This window comes from Thermobia domestica, chromosome 9 (assembly GCF_964235325.1).
Source record: "Thermobia domestica chromosome 9, izTheDome1.hap1.1, whole genome shotgun sequence".
In the NCBI taxonomy this organism is placed as follows: domain Eukaryota; kingdom Metazoa; phylum Arthropoda; class Insecta; order Zygentoma; family Lepismatidae; genus Thermobia; species Thermobia domestica.
This window is the reverse complement of record NC_137462.1, coordinates 57,569,427-57,593,110: the sequence shown is the minus strand read 5'-3', so window position 1 is coordinate 57,593,110 and position 23,684 is coordinate 57,569,427. Positions and strand designations below refer to the sequence as shown.

Here is a 23,684-nt window from a genome sequence, read left to right as displayed (position 1 = left end):
AGTTCTATCCGTTCTATTCGTTTACTTAATTCTTCATACTGCTTGCTAGCTTCGTTAAATTTCAGTTCTATCTTCTTTTCCATGGTCTGGTTAGCTTCATAGAACTTCAGTTCTATCTTCTGTTCCATGGTCTTGTTAGCTTCATAGAACTTCTGTTCTATCTTCTGTTCCATGGTCTGGTTAGCTTCATAGAACTTCTGTTCCATGGTTTGGTTAGCTTCATAGAACTTCTGTTCCATGTTTGTGTTAGATTCATTGAGCTTCTGTTCCATGGTTTGTTTTATCTCAGTCGTCATTTGCATAATTTGTCGCTGCACAGCTAACAAAAGTCGATCCTCAGATAACAAACTTGGTGTTGCACTAATTTCACCTGGATTACTGGTATTAGATTCCTGTTGCACTATTTCACTATCCATTTTTCTTTTGATGACCTTACCGCTTCGTAATACGGTTAAGTTCGTATTCATAAATGGTAATATCCAAGTAAATTCAGCCCTACTTTCCTTCTTCGGGAACTGAATTTTCAAAAGTCCCGGATTTGGTAAACCAAATTTTTATAACGACTCTATAGAAAAAGCGTCGTCAACCTGGTTCGTCTTGTAAAATATAAGTTACGAAGCGATAATTACCTTTCTTTATGCAAAAATCAACTCAGATATTCAAAGATTATTAGTCTCACCTTTATTGCTTGATATGTCTTAAATATTCTTTTTAAGACCGTAAAATACATAAATTCACTTGACTAGGTCAACACATAACATGTACATAGTCACAACTATCCCATAATAATCTCTTACAGATATTAAAAACATTCTTCTTTTCTGTTAATTTAAAATGAACATTCTACTAAGTATATTACATATTTATGAACACTTTTTGCCCACGGTACAGGTAAATATTATACTAACTAAAGTATTTCGTTATATATATATATATATATATATATATATATATATATATATATATATATATATATATATATATATATATATATATGAAAATAAAAGCAAAGTCAGTCAAGAGAAATGCTAAGAAGAGAGGTAGGGTCAGCTGTAGAGTTAGACGGGACCGACTTCACAAGAATTTCATATAGTCATTGATTTCTTATGAAGAGTAATAGAAAGTCATTTTTTTTATTTATTTATTTATTTTATTATTTTTTTTTTAATTTAAAACTTGTAGGACCCTGTTAATGATAGAACTTACTAATAAAGGTCTGTTTTTGTGATACGGCGATTATAGAAACGTTGATTAGAATTATATCAGTATATTGCCAAGTATTTGTACAACTTTCTCTTTGATTACTTATCTGTTTTTGTCTCATTGATATAGATTTTCTCATATAATTTACTAATATATCAAGTAACAGCCGTTACTCGTAACCTTAAGTAATGCCTTTTACCTCACCGCGCATTACCAACTTTACCCTAACAAGAATTTTAGGAAAACCAAAAATGAATTAAAAGATTGCGATCTTGACCAATAATTAGTTTTTGGATCAGGGGCCACAAAATTTTTGAACGGCCCCTAAATCGAATTTTCGTACTTTCTACGGAATAGGCACATCATACTGAGTTAACTGATAGTTTGGGTTCGGCTACACTGTATGTAGTTCTCCAGATATAATGCCTACAAGAAAATTTTTGATTGAAATATATTGGATCTTTTGATCCAAAACATACAATTAGTATCTACTGTGTTCTCATAAAAACATAGTCATCTAAACCTAAATACCGGATCCTTGATCGAAGATTATTAATTCTCAGTCTGTTCAGTTCTAACGAACATAACTTTCTGTAATACAATTCCACGTATTAGTACATTCTATTTATTTATCTTTGATGGGAAGTTTTATTTTCCTTCCTTCTATCTTTTATCATATTTTTAACCCTACAGTTCTCATCCAATACTTACCTTTATAATTCCCGTCGATTGGTTTTCTCAGAGTACTTCCATTGGCTCCCACGTTATCTTTGTACCAGTTATAATGTGCAGATCGGTGGAAATTTCTTGTGTCTGCTTTTCCAAAGGTATTAACACTTGGTAGGATTTTTTTTCGTAAAATAGCACAGATAGATAAAACAAAAGAACTCTGCTTATATTAAACACGTATTCGTAGGTCAGTAATTGCCAAGAAAAAGTCTGACTTGTGAACCTGACGTCAATATCTTGACACGTAATATAACTTAGTAACAAAGGGCCTTATACAGAGTCATTCTGACGCGTGATTAGTGCCATACTAAAGAGTTCGACTAACATATGTTTCGAACATATGTTCAGGCCTTTAGTATGGCGCTAATCGTATATCAAAACAACTCTGTATAAGGCCTAAAGAGTTTACCTTTTGAATTTCGAGGTAGCTCCAAAGCAGCATCTTACATTAGGCTATAGAAAAGAATCTTGGAACTTTATTTCGTAGTTGAAGTAAGAGCAGTTTCCAGGTTTAAAATCTGTGAAATTACAGTTTGGAGTACAATATGGAGATGGATCTTCGGAAGCGATGATAATTGTGATTGGCTTCGCATAGAATAAAGTTCAGTAGAAAGTTTTTGCTTCGTAAAGTCTTCAGGTTTTTAACTTACAAAGCCAATAAAGTAGATTTACTTCCGCCAGGAAACAGTAATATGGTTCTCATGCATTCGAATAGCAATAGTGTTCTCAGTGGCATACACAAGGGAAGGAGGAAGGGTTCGGGGTTTATTTTTATTTTTTTACCTTGGGCAAGATGTTATGTAAAAATATACATATTAAGATATGTATACAAACACCCTAAAATGTATATGAACTTGTCAGGTTACCCCCCCCCCTTGATGAACTTTTGCATACACCACTAAGTATTCTTCAATAGGATATCAGCAAAAGAAATTTGGTAAAATAAATAGGTGAAAAGGAAGAAGAATGAATCAATTGTTACAGTAAAAACGAGTCTTATATTAAAATTGTACCATCTTTGTGTTGATAACGAAAGTAATGTAATTTTTAGTACGATAATTAAATTTTCTACAGTAATTTATGTTAAGCAAAAAGAGGTTTACTTTAATATACGACTTGTTTCTCGATATTATCTTTTCTAAAAGCTAATTTCTTACCTTAATATCTCAATTGAAGAACGCCATTTCTGTTTTAATCCTCAAAAACTAAAACTACAGTTACTTTACGAAAGTAGTAAGTAGAAATAACGATTTTCGAAGTAAACAAGTGATTTTTCATTTACTTTTAAAATAGTAACAGGGACCATTTGAATTTACATGATTTTTTCTTTTCCTTTCTTTCTTGGGAACTTACTAAATCTACAAATAAATAAATAAGGAGAGGGATCCTGGGCTCGATTTCTGATTCACTTTTTCGCGAATTAAAAAACAAAACTCAGCTTAGTAGCACGCTTCCATTGAAAGAAACTTATATTGTCGATTCAGTGTCTGTGAATGTCAGCAGAAAGCCGGTCAGGCAAAGTTTTCAACAGGAACCACAAGTTTATTCTTTGAACATTTGTTTTCTTACTAAAATCTCAATTCAGTACCGAGGCTATGACTGCATTAACGACATGACCTATGGTAGAGCTTTAGCTCTATTTCGCGTATTATTATATCACGTGTTTTAGGTTTTCACCCAGCAGGACACAAAAAGCCAATGCACATTAAGAACCAACCTAACATTAGGGGGCTGCGGTGGCTCACTGGTAGAGCGTTCATTACTGTAGCATGAGGTCCTTGGTTCGATCCCAGCTCTCGCCAAGTGAACTTGTAACACTGTACTTTGGTCCTAGTTCGGTTGCGCCATTTCTTGTTACACTGGGGTTCCTCTATCGGAAGCCAAGTTTTGTAATGATAATGTTATTGTCTCGGGCGCTAAGTTTTGCAACGATTGAAAATAACTAATAATTAAAGGAAAATTTCTGCTCGGGCTGCCAAATAGAATTACTGCGTGATATTACCAATAAGCAGATCTTACGTATTCGGGCGACGAGGAATATGAAACGTATTGTTTTTGGAATTCGATTCCTTATCTCTAATTTGCATATTTAATCTGAACTAGAACGTGTAATTAAGGCACTCACGGATGAGCCTAATATGCATCAGAAAAATGAATACCTGACCTTGTACTTGAAAAGTGAAGGGTACTGATGAGTGGCAACTCATCTGCCTATTACACAAATAACATTAAAAAAATAATGAATGAGAGTTTGGAGAATTGAAGTTGACTCCACGGGGCTCGAACTTCAGTTCTCCAAGGTAAAGATACAGTTTTGCTAAGATGGTTAGGAATTAAAAAAAAATTATATATATATATAACGAAAGATGACCTAATGTCTAATCGATCCTGTTTTCCCCATAACGGTGTATCCAAGGCGCTAGGAAAACAGGTGCGTAGTTAATAGTTAAGTGATTTAAACATGCGGAGCAAAAATCTCACAAGCTGCAAAGCTGAAAGAAAGATTTTTCGCTAATGGCTTGTTCAGTTGGCTACACTGACTATCACCTTGTCACCGAAGTGTGTGGAGATAGCAAAAATAGTTAAAAAAAAAAAGCAACAAATAAGGAAAGTTTAATTTAAAGTTAAAAAAATGAGTTAATTTAGATAAAAAATTTCTGATGGTCAATGTAACCGTATTTCAACTTTTTCTAGTTCTTCTAGGTATGCTAATAACGGTTAAAGAAATAGGCATATCTTTGAAATGATAACCACATAAATGCTTTGGTTCTAACGTCAAATAGACTTTTAATAAATTTAACGAGAAATAAGGTGATATCTACAAAAATCAACAAGAAAGTTAATTTGGATTTACAAAAAAAATGAATTAATTGACTTTACTGAAAATGAATCAGACTTTTGACTGTTTTGACCAAATAATATGATTTCTCTTAACACATTCTTCACTGTACAACGTAATATTCAAATTATTCAATCTTGACTGTAAAATTTAGCAACAATCTATTTCTACTCAACTAAACTGACAATATTCGATTCTTTATAATTACTATGACGTAGTTATACAAACAAAAATTTCTATTAAACTGAATATTAATTAGCAAAATGATTTATTGTTTTCCCCATAGACATAAACGACTATTAAGTAATTTGCCCACAGTTACTCCTCTTTTTATTAATAAAAGAAATGGAAATAAGTTTAAGAATCGGATTGCGGAATGAAAGAATTAATGGTTTATGTTGCTTGCAAGACTTACTGGAGAAATAGTTTAGAAGCGATAGTATGCTTTTGAGAAAATTTAGTGCACTGTTTCTAATGAACTCTACTGAATTTTCAATATTAAAAGATTTGCATAAACCAAACATAGCTTTGTATACATATTATATCAGTTGGAAAATAATACCATTCACAATAAAAATCGTTACACAACACTAACTACACAAATATTTCATATCCAAATGCACTACACAGAAATATATATATATATAGTACTACTATTATTATAATTTGGCCAATTGATCAAAATAATTACATTGTCGACGCTTTCTGATTTTCTCAGTGATTCCTTCTTTTGCAAATAAACGTTTCTCCATAGCTATGGACCCTATCTGCGTTCGTTGCTCAGATAGGTACCTCCGAAGGGATTTACTCGAGTATCTTAAATTTGTTTACCTTATTTACGAGACTCTAACGATATTACGGGATAAGAGTGTTTACACTTATTTGTCTGAAACTTACTCAACATAGCACGTCTTTGGAACCTTTATATTGATTGTTTCTTTTAAGAATGAGTATAATAAAAATTGACAAGTTACAATAAAATCATATTAAGCCTGTTTACCGCTCTGACACATATTTCCCTAACACAACCTATACAAATGTTAAAATTTGAAAAACTAGACTTTGACGCTAAATCATAGTTTACTCAAAACAGAAATTACATTACATTCACACATCTTAAACGCGATTTATGTTTAAAAGAGAAATAATCCATACTTGATATAAATAAATACTGGATTGCATATAAATGATTATAATGACGGCTTCAAGGATCTAAATATTGACACATTACGATTACAAATAAATGCATGATTGAAGATCAAATCAATGTATACAAATTTCACTAGTAAAATAATCAAAAATTTTATGGTACTTATTCAAGAATGAAATTAACAGTTCCTATATCAGTGAATTAATTTTGGAAATGCAACCAAGGCATTAGGCTATATGTTTACTTCTTTTAAAAAGAAAGAAAAAAAAATGCTCTAAATGTTTACGGACAGTTCCGTATGAATAAACAATGTCCCGAAGTTTCTAGGAAAAGGTGAGTATGGAGATCACGAATAACGGAAATATTGGCCATAGTCCTTCTTCAATAAAGAAAATAGCAGAATACTTTGTCCTACCTTAATAAGTCCTTCCGCTTATATTTCCACACTTCAGAAGAAAACTGCACTGTACTTAACTGACCGTCACAATGCTTCCTAATGTCCCTTCTCAGACCCCGCTTTCCTCTGGATTCAACTCCCGGAGAAGAGGTCCTCGTTTGTCTGAAGCGTCTGGGTCTTCCTGTGGCAAGGCATCTGTCTCGAGTATCGGGGATCGAACCCGTGTCTCCGTCCTTCATCTCCATGTTGTTGAAATGCAACGATGCGTCACTTATCAAATCCATCTGCACTTAAATTTCACTCGCACAGTTTATATATATATATCCGCCATACATCGCACTACTTTTCCTGTCTTTGCACTTTATGCGGGAAATCAACGTATATAGAATCACAGACTCACTTCAACATCACCATTTATGTAGCGTTACCGTAAGATGATAAGAATTATCTGTCGATGTTTTAAATATTTGTATAAATAATCTTGTAACGACGAAGTTGCTGTGGATAACGCGTGATTTAAGTAACTGGCTGCTAACGGGTGTCTAGCTAGCCATTTTTCTGAAATTTAAACACTTAAATATATATATATATATGTACATATGAGTTGACGTACGCTTATGAATCGCGTGTTGGTGATGTTTTCACGATGAAGTGTCGACTTAGAGTAACCTCTCTTCCGTGTAGGCGTTCTCCCAGCTTTCTTTATTTTTTTAAAAAAATAGACGCTTCATTCTTCTCTTTGTGAATTTTGAATTTCGGATTCTGATTCGCCGCTTTAAGTTCGTGACACCATTTCCCAAAAATCGGTTGATAATTTGGCTTGGGTTTCTAGCGTCTGTTCTGGGCTCGTACGTGATGTTAAAGAGTTTCATAAGCACTTGCGAAGATTGTAGATAAAAAATTTTGGTTCCTGTGTGTCTGTGACGTGATATTTGCGATATCGAGGTACTTAGGTAGTGCGACAGTATGGCTGGAGTAACAATACCATCGACTGGCGAGGTAGAACGGTGGGTGGTCTATTAGTGCGGTTACCGTCTTATGTTTTTTTTTCTTTCTGAAAAGCAGAGAAACTTCTTTACCTGGGACAAATGAAAGAGGTTCGCTTGGCTGCTAAATGAAACAAAATAAAATTTTCCTTGACTTTTTAAAATAAATTGAATTTACATATAACGATGTTTTAATTTGAATATATGAACAATTAATTAAGTGTGTGAGCGTAATTGTCACAATACCCCCCTCCCAAGATGTAGCAAGTGCTGCAACAGAGTGAGGCACGGCTGCATCTAAGGAGAAGTAACATTTGATAAATATAAAAGTTCAAATTTTGACAAAAAGTACAAATACATGAAAATCCTAACCCTAATCTATGTTGAAGAAGAAAATTTATATATTCACCAAAAATCCGAACCCTAATGTTAGAATTTCGTGCATGCTGAGAGAGATAATCTCAATCTAGATGAGAGGTCTCAGGTATTGAGTTGGTGGTCAGTTCAAGCTGCTGGACACAAGCTTATGAGGCATGTTTTAAATAATATGACCTTATTCTTAATTGTCTCTTGGAGTTCTTCTTTAATTTCTCTGCGCGGGATACAACTTCTTCTATTTCTTCCAAAGTTCTGGCTGCCCTATGTAACAAAACAACAAAACAACAATATTAAATAATTTTCAGCGTCTTGTATCATCGGGAAAGAGAGCATTGGTTACAGAGGGTGGCATGGAGCTTCAATTCCTCCATGTGCGAGGGCAAAGCCACTGCTCGCACTTTTGCTTTTATTCTTCGGCCATGATTCATCTTCAGTACCATAACTTTAAAAAAAAATAAGGAGAGTAAAATGATAAAGGCAAAGTTCCATGTCGCGAACATCCAATTGTGGGAACTTGCAAACATCTTGGTGGAATTGTCATCTGCTCGCAGCTCGTAGCTCACTATTCTTTGGCTCGGCGCGTTTTCGCAGGTATCATCACCAAGGCGAAGGGGTGCGTTGAGTCTCTGCTCTAAACGCAAAACTCCACTTCAGAGAGCTCAAATCGGGAATCCATCTCTACCGATTGCTCCGTATACAGGCACTTCTTCGTGCATAACAAAAATTATATCTCCTGGGCCGGTTTCAATGCTGGGTTGCGCACATTGGCGAATATCTTTTTCCAATCTTCCTCTGTAGTTTTGATTGCCTCACATCCGGTATCTGAAATAAAGTTAAAACAAATGCTGGTAAACAAATTCATTTCTGAGCATTATGCTTCCATATAGTACACATTCTTATTCTTTATGTTTAACTTCTAGGGTTAGCCGCTTGGATAAGAGATGCAGGTACATTCAACTGAGTTATGCCATAAACAAAATTCTCTTATATTTCTTTCATCAGTTTCCTGCTAAGTTTTCTTTCTTCGCGCTAGTACTTTATTCTTGACTTATACTTTTCTTGCAGTATCTTCTTGCAATTTTTCTTTACTTCTTGCCTACAATCATTGTATTTCTATGCTTCCATTAGTTTTCATGCCATTGTGTATCTTAGTCTGTTTTCCAGCAAGCTGTCACGTAACCTTGACTCGAACCTGGACCGTTGGAGTCAATTTTTAGTTTTCCTGCTGCTGCTCTGCCTGCAGGACCAGTGGGTTGGTAGCATTGATGCTGTCTGGTGTACTGCTACCTCTCCCTCGTGGCCCACGATTGTTTCCTCTGGTGTGACCTCTTCGCTCCGAGCTGTTCCCTCGATGCGTGGTCACTTGTCGGACTTGTCTCTCTTCATTTCTGGACCTGTCTCCTCTGTTTCTTTGATTGCGGCGGAAACGGCGCTGCGCGTGACCTCTTGTCGGTGCTCCTGTACTTCTCTCGCTGCCGGAACTGTCTTCATCTGTCCGCTGTGATGGCTGGTGAGTGTTGCGCAATCGATTGTCCTCTCTTCGATAAGGATGGTTCCGTTGTCTTCTATTTCCGGAGTCCCTATATACGGTTTCCTCCGTTGACTGCCTACGTACATGCTGTACTCTCCGTTGGCCTGTCGTACCCCTGTTATTCCTTTGGGCATTTCGGTCTCTCTGGAAACTCTCTATCCTGTCCAGCTCTTCGCTGTCCCAGAGGATCATTGACAGTTGCTCCGTGTCCTCCAGCTGAACTCCGATGAGCTGCCTTTGGATACGTAACGGTAACATGTTCTTCACGTTTGAGAGAACTTCCGCTTCTGACATAGAAGGACTTAGTTCCCGGAACGCCTTGACTTGCTCCCAAAAGAATTCACGCAGGGACTTACGTGAATCAGCCCTATAGCGTGTGTTTCTGAGGCGAGTGAGCTTTCGCTGAATAATGGCTTCGCTTTGGAAATTCCTCAGAAAGGCACGACGGAAGTCTTCAAAAGTTCTGAACTGTTGGATGTGATTGTCTATCCACATCTTTGCTGCTCCACGTAGGATACGTGGAATTATGTGGAGAAGTTCTTCCTGCGCTATTCCGTATAGCCTGCAGTCATCCAATAACCGCTCAAGGAAGGTTGATGGCAGTCCCACATCCGTATCCGGGTCAAACGATGGCAATTCATCTATTTTAGGAGCTCGAAGAAAACTTCTGCAGCTAGCGTGAGAGTCCACAGATCTTCCACTCTCCTGATTCCCTTGACTGAGGTCTTCTAAAATTGGATTTGAAACCGGAGGTGTCGGAGTCCTTCGAGGTGGTTCCATTCCTGAGAAAGCGGGTTGAGGTATGTTTCTTACTGCTTCCCCAACTCTCCTTTCTACCAACTCGGACATCTTCTCCGTTAGGGATGCTGTCAGTTGGTCCACCGTCTGCTGAATAGCTCCTGCTTTCTCCCGTTCGACATCTTGGATTTGCCGGAGTTCCTCAATCCTGGTGCTCTGATTAGTGAGGCTCTCTATTAGCTCCTCTTGTCGTACAGTCATGGAATGTTCAATATTCTCCATCCTTGTCTGCAGCTCTATCCTTTGTGCTTGGGTCTGCGTCTCCAAGTCCACCCGCATGCGCTGCATATCTTCTAGGACTTGTCCCTGCCTTTCCTCCATTTGCCTGACCATCCTCTCTTCCATTTGGCCAGCTTGTGCCGTGAGGCGTTCTTCTGTCTCCTGCAACTGCCTGTGCTGCCGCTCTCTCTGTTCCTCCAGACTTTGGGAGATGGTGCGCTTGAAGTCCTCCAGCGCTTCCGTGTTTGACTTCTCGTGTTCGTCCAGCCTCCTAGCTTGCTCCTGTAGTTTCCTCGAGAGGTCTTCTGCCAAATGGTCTTGTTTTTCCATGAGCTTGTCAAGTTTTCTATCTTGTTCTTCTCTAAATTCTTCGTTTTTCTTGTTCTGTTCTTCTATATTCTTCCTCTGTTCTTCTATATTCTTCCTCTGTTCTTCTATATTCTTCCTCTGTTCTTCTCTAAATTCTTCGTTTTTCTTGTTCTGTTCTTCTATATTCTTCCTCTGTTCTTCTATATTCTTCCTCTGTTCTTCTATATTCTTCCTCTGTTCTTCTCTAAATTCTTCGTTTTTCTTGTTCTGTTCTTCTATATTTTTCCTCTGTTCTTCTATATTCTTCCTCTGTTCTTCTCTAAATTCTTCCTCTTTCCGGTCCCGTTCTGCAAGCCACTTTTGTATCATTGATAGAAGAGATTCCTGAAAATTAACATTAGTGCTGTTCGGCCCGTGATGCTGTTGAATGTTGTCTCTACTTCCTTGAGTGACATCATTTTCCGTAACTGGACTTGCATCCCTCTGGTCACCACATTCGGGACAATTTCGAGCCTCATCCGTGGGATCCAAATCCTGTTCCCATAGGTCACGTCCACACGTGCGACAACGTTGTGCTTCTTCCATTGCAGACATCCTGTTTCTTGGTCGTTGCCTCAAGGTAGATGGCCTCAACTGTGGCATCTGCAAGTAGACTTAATAACTGGATTGTCAGAATGATTCTTATTAAAATTTGTCTAAAATTAATTCTAATTATCTGACCTATGCTGTCAATCACTCTAAATTTCGTACTCTAAGTTCACCTTAATACGCAAAAATATTACTATTTCATCAATGTAGCATGCCAAGCTACTTTATCACCACACGTTTTCCACAACAACTTAGTTCATTCTTGTTTTTTTTTCTTTTTTTTTTTTACTATATTCATATGGATATTCATGTGTATATACAAATAGTGTATTAATTAGAGATAAAATATCTAAAACATAACAATATATAAGTAATAGAATGCATGTGTAAATAAAAGTATGGAATCTGACTTATTCTAAACATATCTCTATATATGAATATATATAATTATATTAATATTAATGTTATTCACTAGAAACACACTTAGCTAAGTTTATGCATCAATATGCCAAAAATTTGCATGTTCACTTATATTAGTCGCTTACCTGGTGTATTACCTTTTTTTCTTCTTTCCTTCTTTTCTTCTCTTTTTTTTAACAAACAAAATGGTGTATCTCTTTTCTCTTCCAATCACACAAACCAACAAACAAACATGAGGTAAGAACAATTATTATTATTATTAAAATTATTATTATTATTTTTTTTTTTTTTTTTTTTACGCATGTGCTGAAATGACATGAAATTGGTTGCGAGGGGGAGTAGAACGCTTAATCGTTCCGTACGGGTAATCTCGAAATAATGATTCTTTGAATACAAAGTTACCTAATTTCATATCACGCTTCCCATTCTTAAGTTTACTATTACGGAATAGACTTGATTACTGTTTTCGTTCGCTGTTCGAAATTTACTATGTATGCTTCTCCAAACTAGATTTCCTACTTCTTCTTTTTTTTTTTTTTTTTTTTTAACGCTTACTACTCTTTTCGGTCCTGAAATAAAATTAACTACGCATGTTGGTCCTTCAAATAAGATTAACTACGCATTCGGGTTCCTGTTCGGGAAGCCATTTCTTGTGACGCTGTACTTTGGTCCTAGTTCGGTTGCGCCATTTCTTGTTACACTGGGGTTCCTCTATCGGAAGCCAAGTTTTGTAATGATAATGTTATTGTCTCGGGCGCTAAGTTTTGCAACGATTGAAAATAACTAATAATTAAAGGAAAATTTCTGCTCGGGCTGCCAAATAGAATTACTGCGTGATATTACCAATAAGCAGATCTTACGTATTCGGGCGACGAGGAATATGAAACGTATTGTTTTTGGAATTCGATTCCTTATCTCTAATTTGCATATTTAATCTGAACTAGAACGTGTAATTAAGGCACTCACGGATGAGCCTAATATGCATCAGAAAAATGAATACCTGACCTTGTACTTGAAAAGTGAAGGGTACTGATGAGTGGCAACTCATCTGCCTATTACACAAATAACATTAAAAAAATAATGAATGAGAGTTTGGAGAATTGAAGTTGACTCCACGGGGCTCGAACTTCAGTTCTCCAAGGTAAAGATACAGTTTTGCTAAGATGGTTAGGAATTAAAAAAAAATTATATATATATATAACGAAAGATGACCTAATGTCTAATCGATCCTGTTTTCCCCATAACGGTGTATCCAAGGCGCTAGGAAAACAGGTGCGTAGTTAATAGTTAAGTGATTTAAACATGCGGAGCAAAAATCTCACAAGCTGCAAAGCTGAAAGAAAGATTTTTCGCTAATGGCTTGTTCAGTTGGCTACACTGACTATCACCTTGTCACCGAAGTGTGTGGAGATAGCAAAAATAGTTAAAAAAAAAGCAACAAATAAGGAAAGTTTAGTTTAAAGTTAAAAAAATGAGTTAATTTAGATAAAAAATTTCTGATGGTCAATGTAACCGTATTTCAACTTTTTCTAGTTCTTCTAGGTATGCTAATAACGGTTAAAGAAATAGGCATATCTTTGAAATGATAACCACATAAATGCTTTGGTTCTAACGTCAAATAGACTTTTAATAAATTTAACGAGAAATAAGGTGATATCTACAAAAATCAACAAGAAAGTTAATTTGGATTTACAAAAAAAATGAATTAATTGACTTTACTGAAAATGAATCAGACTTTTGACTGTTTTGACCAAATAATATGATTTCTCTTAACACATTCTTCACTGTACAACGTAATATTCAAATTATTCAATCTTGACTGTAAAATTTAGCAACAATCTATTTCTACTCAACTAAACTGACAATATTCGATTCTTTATAATTACTATGACGTAGTTATACAAACAAAAATTTCTATTAAACTGAATATTAATTAGCAAAATGATTTATTGTTTTCCCCATAGACATAAACGACTATTAAGTAATTTGCCCACAGTTACTCCTCTTTTTATTAATAAAAGAAATGGAAATAAGTTTAAGAATCGGATTGCGGAATGAAAGAATTAATGGTTTATGTTGCTTGCAAGACTTACTGGAGAAATAGTTTAGAAGCGATAGTATGCTTTTGAGAAAATTTAGTGCACTGTTTCTAATGAACTCTACTGAATTTTCAATATTAAAAGATTTGCATAAACCAAACATAGCTTTGTATACATATTATATCAGTTGGAAAATAATACCATTCACAATAAAAATCGTTACACAACACTAACTACACAAATATTTCATATCCAAATGCACTACACAGAAATATATATATATATAGTACTACTATTATTATAATTTGGCCAATTGATCAAAATAATTACATTGTCGACGCTTTCTGATTTTCTCAGTGATTCCTTCTTTTGCAAATAAACGTTTCTCCATAGCTATGGACCCTATCTGCGTTCGTTGCTCAGATAGGTACCTCCGAAGGGATTTACTCGAGTATCTTAAATTTGTTTACCTTATTTACGAGACTCTAACGATATTACGGGATAAGAGTGTTTACACTTATTTGTCTGAAACTTACTCAACATAGCACGTCTTTGGAACCTTTATATTGATTGTTTCTTTTAAGAATGAGTATAATAAAAATTGACAAGTTACAATAAAATCATATTAAGCCTGTTTACCGCTCTGACACATATTTCCCTAACACAACCTATACAAATGTTAAAATTTGAAAAACTAGACTTTGACGCTAAATCATAGTTTACTCAAAACAGAAATTACATTACATTCACACATCTTAAACGCGATTTATGTTTAAAAGAGAAATAATCCATACTTGATATAAATAAATACTGGATTGCATATAAATGATTATAATGACGGCTTCAAGGATCTAAATATTGACACATTACGATTACAAATAAATGCATGATTGAAGATCAAATCAATGTATACAAATTTCACTAGTAAAATAATCAAAAATTTTATGGTACTTATTCAAGAATGAAATTAACAGTTCCTATATCAGTGAATTAATTTTGGAAATGCAACCAAGGCATTAGGCTATATGTTTACTTCTTTTAAAAAGAAAGAAAAAAAAATGCTCTAAATGTTTACGGACAGTTCCGTATGAATAAACAATGTCCCGAAGTTTCTAGGAAAAGGTGAGTATGGAGATCACGAATAACGGAAATATTGGCCATAGTCCTTCTTCAATAAAGAAAATAGCAGAATACTTTGTCCTACCTTAATAAGTCCTTCCGCTTATATTTCCACACTTCAGAAGAAAACTGCACTGTACTTAACTGACCGTCACAATGCTTCCTAATGTCCCTTCTCAGACCCCGCTTTCCTCTGGATTCAACTCCCGGAGAAGAGGTCCTCGTTTGTCTGAAGCGTCTGGGTCTTCCTGTGGCAAGGCATCTGTCTCGAGTATCGGGGATCGAACCCGTGTCTCCGTCCTTCATCTCCATGTTGTTGAAATGCAACGATGCGTCACTTATCAAATCCATCTGCACTTAAATTTCACTCGCACAGTTTATATATATATATCCGCCATACATCGCACTACTTTTCCTGTCTTTGCACTTTATGCGGGAAATCAACGTATATAGAATCACAGACTCACTTCAACATCACCATTTATGTAGCGTTACCGTAAGATGATAAGAATTATCTGTCGATGTTTTAAATATTTGTATAAATAATCTTGTAACGACGAAGTTGCTGTGGATAACGCGTGATTTAAGTAACTGGCTGCTAACGGGTGTCTAGCTAGCCATTTTTCTGAAATTTAAACACTTAAATATATATATATATATGTACATATGAGTTGACGTACGCTTATGAATCGCGTGTTGGTGATGTTTTCACGATGAAGTGTCGACTTAGAGTAACCTCTCTTCCGTGTAGGCGTTCTCCCAGCTTTCTTTATTTTTTTAAAAAAATAGACGCTTCATTCTTCTCTTTGTGAATTTTGAATTTCGGATTCTGATTCGCCGCTTTAAGTTCGTGACACCATTTCCCAAAAATCGGTTGATAATTTGGCTTGGGTTTCTAGCGTCTGTTCTGGGCTCGTACGTGATGTTAAAGAGTTTCATAAGCACTTGCGAAGATTGTAGATAAAAAATTTTGGTTCCTGTGTGTCTGTGACGTGATATTTGCGATATCGAGGTACTTAGGTAGTGCGACAGTATGGCTGGAGTAACAATACCATCGACTGGCGAGGTAGAACGGTGGGTGGTCTATTAGTGCGGTTACCGTCTTATGTTTTTTTTTCTTTCTGAAAAGCAGAGAAACTTCTTTACCTGGGACAAATGAAAGAGGTTCGCTTGGCTGCTAAATGAAACAAAATAAAATTTTCCTTGACTTTTTAAAATAAATTGAATTTACATATAACGATGTTTTAATTTGAATATATGAACAATTAATTAAGTGTGTGAGCGTAATTGTCACAAACTTTGTGGTCGATAAACACCATGCGTGGTGTTCGTGGGTTTTCTTGAGGTTCTCCCGTTTCCTCCCGCTTTCTTCATTTCTCATTATCACCGTTTTCTTTAGCCTAGCCGGCTAGTAAGATGGGTCTCTCTGTCTCTCTCTCTCTCTCTCTCTCATTTCATTTTCCAATCTAACATAATAAGAAGGAAAAAGTTCAGAGAGCTAACGTTTTGGAATGAGGAAGTCTTGTTGAAACGCTTATATGGAAAGTCTCACGGGCCGATTTAACTCAGGCTTTGCCTTCTACGGTTAATCAAGAAGCTCATACTCTTTCAAAGTACTAAAAATCCCTTTAAATTACGGCGGGAGCTCATGTGGTTCGGACTCCACGTTAATCAGTAGGTCCACGTCTCATATAGCCTCGCTGCTGAACGGGACGCTAAACTAAAAAATCAATCAATCAATCAATCCCTTTAAATTAGTTGTGTCCCTACACTTTTGTTTAAATCAGCTCAGTTTGTAGGTAGATAAAACGGTTAAATTAAGTAAAAAATTCGTAGCAGAGTTACGTTAATAATCGTGATGTAAGTGTCTCAGTATCAGAGATGTCCAAAAACGCAAGCCCGCTCTCGGTCTCTATCGACGTTTCACTCAATAATTTGAGCCCGAAATGCGATAAGATTTATGTTAATAATCGTGATGGTCTCAATATCAGAGATGTCTAAACACGCAAGCCCGGCTCTCGGATTCAGTCGACGTTTCACTCAATAATTTGAGCCCGAAGCGCGATCATGATGTGTTTCAGTATCAGAAATGTCCAAAAACGCAAACCCGGATCTCGGACTCAGTCGACGTTTCAGTCAATAATTTGAACCGGAAGCGATATAAGATAAGGAGACAGAGCCTTAGCTCGAGCGAACGGGAGGTTAGTGAATATAAGAGAGAGAGCGCGAGCCCAAACCAGCTTGAGGTAGCGTGAAGTAAGTTTGTATTGAAATTAGTAAACCTGCGCCCTTCTGAGGGTGGTAAGCTCAGATTACAAAATAACCATCTGTGCTCAGTTATTATGTGTGTACAATGTATACAATCACTATATCACAGGATTGATACTGATTATAAAATTGCATAAATAATAATGTCATATAAATTTAAGAAATATTACTTTCAGGTTTTCCAAAAGTCGCATTGGACAGTGAATGCAGGTATTAGAAAAAAATTAATGCAGAAAGTATTCATAAAATGGTAAATATGAATGCTAATGGTTCCAAGTTAATCTACAACGTTGCCACATACTGAAATATTTTATTCCTCATAGCGGCTGAAAAAGGCTTCGGAGGATATACCATTATATAACATTTTTTACTTTATTTTGACTTGTAGAATAGTGCTCTATGGTCCGTGAGCGCCATTTTAAAAATACTATATATATATATATATAATATTGTATCGCAGGATATGGAGAGAGAAGTCAATGTGTATTGGCGTGAATTAGTACAATCCAAAGGATGGGGTGAAGGACTTCTAGTTGCTCAGATGCAAAGACTGCGCACTTGTTTAGATGTTTATTTGGAGGCAAGTGGAACTGTAGGTCCAGCGCCGCCAGAATTTCCTCGAGAAACAATCTTTATCAAACCAGTCAGGTAAGCAAGTCGTTTTATATCGGCAGCATTCGTTTAGAATTTTCCGTAGTGTTGTTTGAATATAAGCTTCAATACTACGAGGGCAATTTTGGTGTAAAACACAAACTACCAATGATGTGAGTAAAAACAAACATACTACAGAAAAATTACATACTTTGCAGCATTTTTCAACATTTTCACCATACACTAAAACATTTATCACAACGTGATACCATGTGCGATGGTTTATGTGTATTTCATATAGAGTGTCCGAGAAGTGTTCAGTCCTAAATTTGAGTGTATATGTATTAAATAGGGTCATGTATTGTTAAACTCCTTGTATTCTATTCAGCTTTCTTCAGTGAAACGATTTAGTTGGCAGCATATGTTTCCTTATGCGTCTTTTCTTACCTCCACTACGCAGCTGTCTTTGACACAGCTTGAAGCAAACGCACATTTCTAATCAAGATTATTTTACGAGTTGGGTCCTTGCGCAAGAGATCTCTAAACAGCCATTGTATTTGCATTAATGAGTCTCTAAAGCGGTAGTAACTTGTGTCATGGTTTGTTCATGCACCCACATAGACTGTGTAAGTGTGAGGGGCACACTGGTAGGGCGCTTACCTCTGGTACGTGGGGCCCTGGTTCATCCCCAGTTGAGTAAGTTTGTGGTGAACAACATCGTGTCCGTGGATTTTCTCGGGTACACCGTTTCCTCCCACATTCTCATTCCACTATCACCATCATCATTCACTTGCCGTAATCATCTTTCTCCCTTAGCCTAAAGGGTATAATCGTGGGACGTTAAACTGATTTCTCAACTGTGAATTGCAACTACTCAAAATCAGCCATGGCTTCACAACTGAAATTATTCATGTGATCTTGTATGGAGGGATGGCAGACAGTACTGTCTGTGACCATGAAAGCAGTGTTTCCAATACCACAACATTGTTCTATGGGATAATCAAACCTAGAGGTACGGGGACATCTCGGACACCCTGTAAATTTTTTTCTAGATAACCCTCATATTTCGACTAATATACTATTCTCATACTTAATTTAAATATAATGTAATTACATGACATCTCTTGCAAGTATTATAACACAAATATTTGCTACAGAGACAGAAGAGTAAGGTGGAGAAGAGAATACCTCCCTAAAGAAAGAGAGGCTACTTCCTGTCTTTCTTCCTTGTTTCTCTCTCTCTCTCTCTGTTTTGATCCACTCTTTTTTCTCTTCATCAAACAACGCATACAAAATAAAGGCCGTGTCCAAAAGATACAAGTGTGCATTCGAAGTACGCTTATTTCCGGAACTGACGTCACCTAGTGTGCGTCAAAAGGTTCAAGTTCACAAGTCTGCGAGTGCATAGTACGTAGTGTGCGAGGATGTACACTACGTTAGCACACTTGCGTACTTAAGATGGCAGTTCTTCGTAGTAGGAACAGCAATAATGTCAAAGTGACTTAATAAAATTTTAAAAGACACATTTTTAATACTTTTTTTGAGGTGAATATATATGTGGGCTAATCTAATAATAATTTACTTGATAAATATACAAATTCGTGATTTTACAAGTGGAATATAAAAATGTTACGCAAATAACAAACGTACTACGTTGTGTTCTTTGAGTATGCAATGGAGTATAGGAAAAGCAACCAAGTGTTTATTTAATAATGCTATAAAGGCATTTGTCTTTAAATATTACATGGTTTATGTAGCTTATTTGAAATAATTACACTATCGGTAATGGAGCTATTTGCACGTAAATGACAAATTTTAATGGCGTATGAATTAAAATGTTAAGTTCTAGCATAGAATAATGAATACCTAGATTATTCATTTCTCTATAGCTACAGCTACAACTGCAGGTGCAATGTTAATTCGTAGGTAGATAGGCCTAATTTTCTAGTTTTGATTCTAAACAAATTCCTTTTAAAGCGCATTTTTCCTTGCGCTTGAGAGACTGTAATATACCAATTACCATACATTTTGTATTTTTGACAGCTGCCCAAAAGTGAAGTACAGATCAAAAATTTCTTTCTCCACATTTATCAAAGATTTCATAAATTCTTCTGGGTAAGTCTTTACTTTGGCCACTTTATTTTTTATTTATTTTTATTTTTTATTTTATTTTATTTATTTATTTATTTTTTTTTATTTTTTTTTTTTTTTTTTGATTCTTCGATTCAGCGATTTGATCTTTCGGTTCCGGTGTTGAGAACAGGAACCAACCTAGTAACTAACTTATAAGTTAGTTACTGGGTTGGTTCCTTTCTCTACCAAAGTTTAATATTTAATTCACATAGTATTGTTGAGCGAGCGTCAGCGAGTGAATGCAGGTTAGAGGCTCGCAAGGCATATCTTTTCAGTCTTGATTACGAATCGGTTCATTGGATGAAATGGCCAAAGTAAAGACTTGCCTTCCTTTTAATTCATATAATCCCATTACGGTACCCATTATGAATTGATTATGAACAAGTAATTCCTTCCGTATAGTTGAACAATGAGAGCCACTACATTGCATACTCTATTTTCTTCATAAAAACGTCTCTTAATTTTCTAAAAAAATCTTATTAGGTTAATAGTAGCTTTTTATGGTTATATTTGGACGAGGGGATTTGTTTCGTTAATGAGTAAACATTTTCGTAGTGGGAAGAATGTGGGAGAGACAGCGGATATATTTCAAGAAAGATGTAGGGCACCGAAAGCATAGTGAAGTGCACGCAAATGTTGAAGTGTATACAATGTACAGAACTCAATTTAAGCGGGCTTATAAGATAGTAATCTTGAGTACACGTGATCCTTATAAATTGGTATTTCATAGTGACATAATAGCTTTTTCCTGTAAATCCTGGTCCTCATGTTGTTGAACTCCACCACTTCTTTCCTTGTCATCCTTGTAAGTGTTAATTTTGGTGTACCTTAACAATATGGAGACACTATTTTTAAGATTTATGGGTAAAATCTATAGATTCACAAAGAAAGAGTAACATATAAGGAACTTCAACATCAGCATAATATGGTAGAAATAGTCTAATCAGTATGCCTGTAACTGAAGCAATACAGTAGAACGACGACAATTATAGTGTCATTCTTGTGTATCTACTGTACATAAAGGAATTATACTCAATATGAACTCTCTCCCAAAGTGGATTTGAGCCACATTATTGTAAATAGCGATCTCCCCTCGGTGTCCTAACGCTTTTGCAAATTGCCTACTTTCACCTGCAATAAAATTCTTAATCTACTTCGCAACAGTGTCATCAGCGCCCTAACCACCAGTGCTGCTTTTCTTCCTGGGGATTAATAAATATTAGGAAGCATGTCTAATAAAATAGAACCGCCAATAGTTTAGTGGTTTTTATGCTAATAAATATTTGCAGATACTGCAAACCTGAAGCTGTTGGCATACATGAAAGAAACCATTGTCATTTTATGGTTACCCCATATTGTCAATCTGTAGATATATTTATCTTTAATATAACTGGAAAGTCATTAATCTAAAAAAAAAAAAAAAAGTTAATTTTTCTAGTACGCGAAATTCTCCCTTCTTTTGTTATCAATGTTCCATATTCCACCACGATGAGGCGCTGTAAACAAGTGTGGATCAAAAGCTAATTTGACGAAGTGTACTCTATTTAGTGTGCACTTCATTTGTAGACTTCGAGTGTGCATCCTCGAAGTGTGCACTATGCACTTTTGGACACGGCCTAAAGGCTCCTATTAAAACTTTTTCAACACAGCCGCCAAGTACCACCACATTTTCTCCATCGGGGCACACGTTTCAAAATACGTTATTCATAGAAGTGTGTCTTTTGTGATAGCCATCTGCGCACAACCGGCTTCAGTTTGTCCTGCAGATTATATACTGTGCCATGAGGAATGTTGAACATGTTCAACAATGGATTCGCCCAGTCAATACGAATTGCCTCTTCAATAGCCGTTTGCTTGATGCTGTTACTAAACAGCCGGCACGTGGTCAATCTGCAAAGTTCACAGAGTCGTCTTCAAAAGAATTTGCACCACTGGGGATGTTGCTATGGTCCATATAGTCTTCTCCATATATGCATACAGTTTTTTGTGTGTGTGTGTGAATTTAATTTGGGTTTTATTCTTTTGCCCACAAAAATATACATACACTACACCTCTCTGCTCTTCACAAGTAGACGACTGTCACATGCGACATCTTTGCTCAGTAGTTTACGCTGTTTTAAATAGTACAAATGGAACAACTGTCGTCGACAATGGGAACTACAAAGTATCTCTTTCGATTTCCATGTCTCAGATCAGTATAATGTTGCATGAAAAACTTGTAGTATGTTACTTTTTCATCCAGCCTCGTATTTTTAACTCCTATTAATTTTGTTTTATTCAAATATTATTATTTATTAGTACAGTATTTTGCCTTAAAATCCAGTGTATTTACTGTTAAAATCATTTTCAAAATTCGAGCTTGTGAGAGTCAGGAACGAACTAATCCAGTTTCTGTTATTTTAAAGGAGAAAAATTGATGTGTAACTCGAAAGTAGTTCTGGAATGGACTAAGTTCGGATTCTAATGAATCACTGTATTTTGTATTTATGAGATGTGTTTTACACATATATTCAAATTTAGAAAGCGAGTAATTTGTTCAACATTGTTACAGTAGCATTTTATATCGTACTTGTTCAATCCAACTATTTTTCCCCTTCCCTATGTTCCTGAGTTTTATCAATTATCACACACCCTAATTATATGTGTAATGTTCCATATAGTACCTTTTCAGAAACAGCGTAACCGAATCAATTTAATTTGTATTTGGTATTTACACATTCTTCATAATTTGATTAAATATTTTTGGGTTTCGTATACGTCATTAATATGTATTTGTTTTAACAGTATGCTTTAATTTTCTTTCTTTCAGTGGCAGGAACCGAGCACGGCCATTCAAATATTTGCAAGTTGGTGGCGGTATATTTACTCAGCGTTAATAGAAGTGATGTAAACATGTGTTTACATGTTGTATTATTTTCAGTTGTAATGTGTTTGCAGTATAATAAAAAGTTTTTTTTTTTAACTCTTAAGTGCCAATTTCACTATATCGTTCTTTAAATTAGTTCTAGATAAGTTCTTGTCCTAGTAGCAAGGTTGGTTGACTCACCGTTGGGAATTAAGTGGAATTTGGTCAAAACGGTGGCTGATGGTCGGTGCGAGCCTATAGTGAAAAAACTTAAGTTGGCCCAACGTTGGTTAAATGTACGGATGGCCAACCAACTATTCTCCCAACCTTCACTCAACGATACTAGAATTGACTGTTTTCCCAACCAAGAAATACGTTACTTTAGAGTTGGCTAAATGTTGGGGAACTCTTTTGAGTGGAAAATGGTTGCCTAAGTGGCCAAACCTGACGTTAGATCGCCGTTGGTATGTCGCATCCCCACCATTCTCCGAACTTTGGGCCAACCGATTTTGCTACTAGGGTATCAGAAACTTAATTTAAAACAGGATATATCAATTTAAATTTCTACAGTGTGCAAGTTCAATTTGACACATATTCGTTATTTGACAGGATTATGCGTATTTAACGATCTTGTAGTAAAATTTGAGTATCAAAATAAAATGTAAGATATACATAGGAAACTTTTTTTTTTCAACAGAGATACCAGAACAAAGGAATAATTAACCTGTAAACTGTACAGGGACACAGACTGTTGCGTAACTATTTTTTAAAAAAATCATAATATATATATACAATGAATGAGAGAAAAAAAAATTACGTTCAATTAACATATCCGGGAGATCATGTGGTTCGGATTCCACGTTAATCAGTAGGTCCACGTCTCATATAGCCTCGCTGCTGAACGGGATGTTAAACTCAAAATCAACTCAGTTAACATATCCGTGAACATTACGATATATTTGTGTCCATATGCATTACTGAATAAATAATTTTGCGATAAAGTAGTAGTTGTTTAGCATAATTAAAAACTCCCAGCCCGCGCCAAATGAACTTTTTGGTGGACCAACACCGTATGCGTGGGTTTTCTCGGGTTCTCCCGTTTCCTCCCACTTCCTTCATTCCACCATTTCATTCATTTCTCA

The 23,684-nt window shown here is 35.8% G+C and overlaps 1 protein-coding gene across 2 annotated transcripts in view; it reads left to right on the top strand.

Annotated features, from left to right (window-relative positions):
• The window catches only part of thoc5 (THO complex subunit 5), an 88,154-nt gene extending 65,481 nt beyond the window's left edge, over positions 1 to 22,673 (top strand). For both annotated transcript variants that reach the window (XM_081771174.1, XM_081771173.1), the window contains exons 15-16: positions 17,434 to 17,621; positions 22,507 to 22,673. In XM_081771174.1, coding sequence (XP_081627300.1) covers positions 17,434 to 17,621; positions 22,507 to 22,573 — 255 coding nt within the window. In that variant the 3' untranslated portion in view covers positions 22,574 to 22,673. The remainder of the gene's footprint in view (positions 1 to 17,433; positions 17,622 to 22,506) is intronic.
• The last annotated feature ends 1,011 nt before the right edge of the window (positions 22,674 to 23,684 follow it).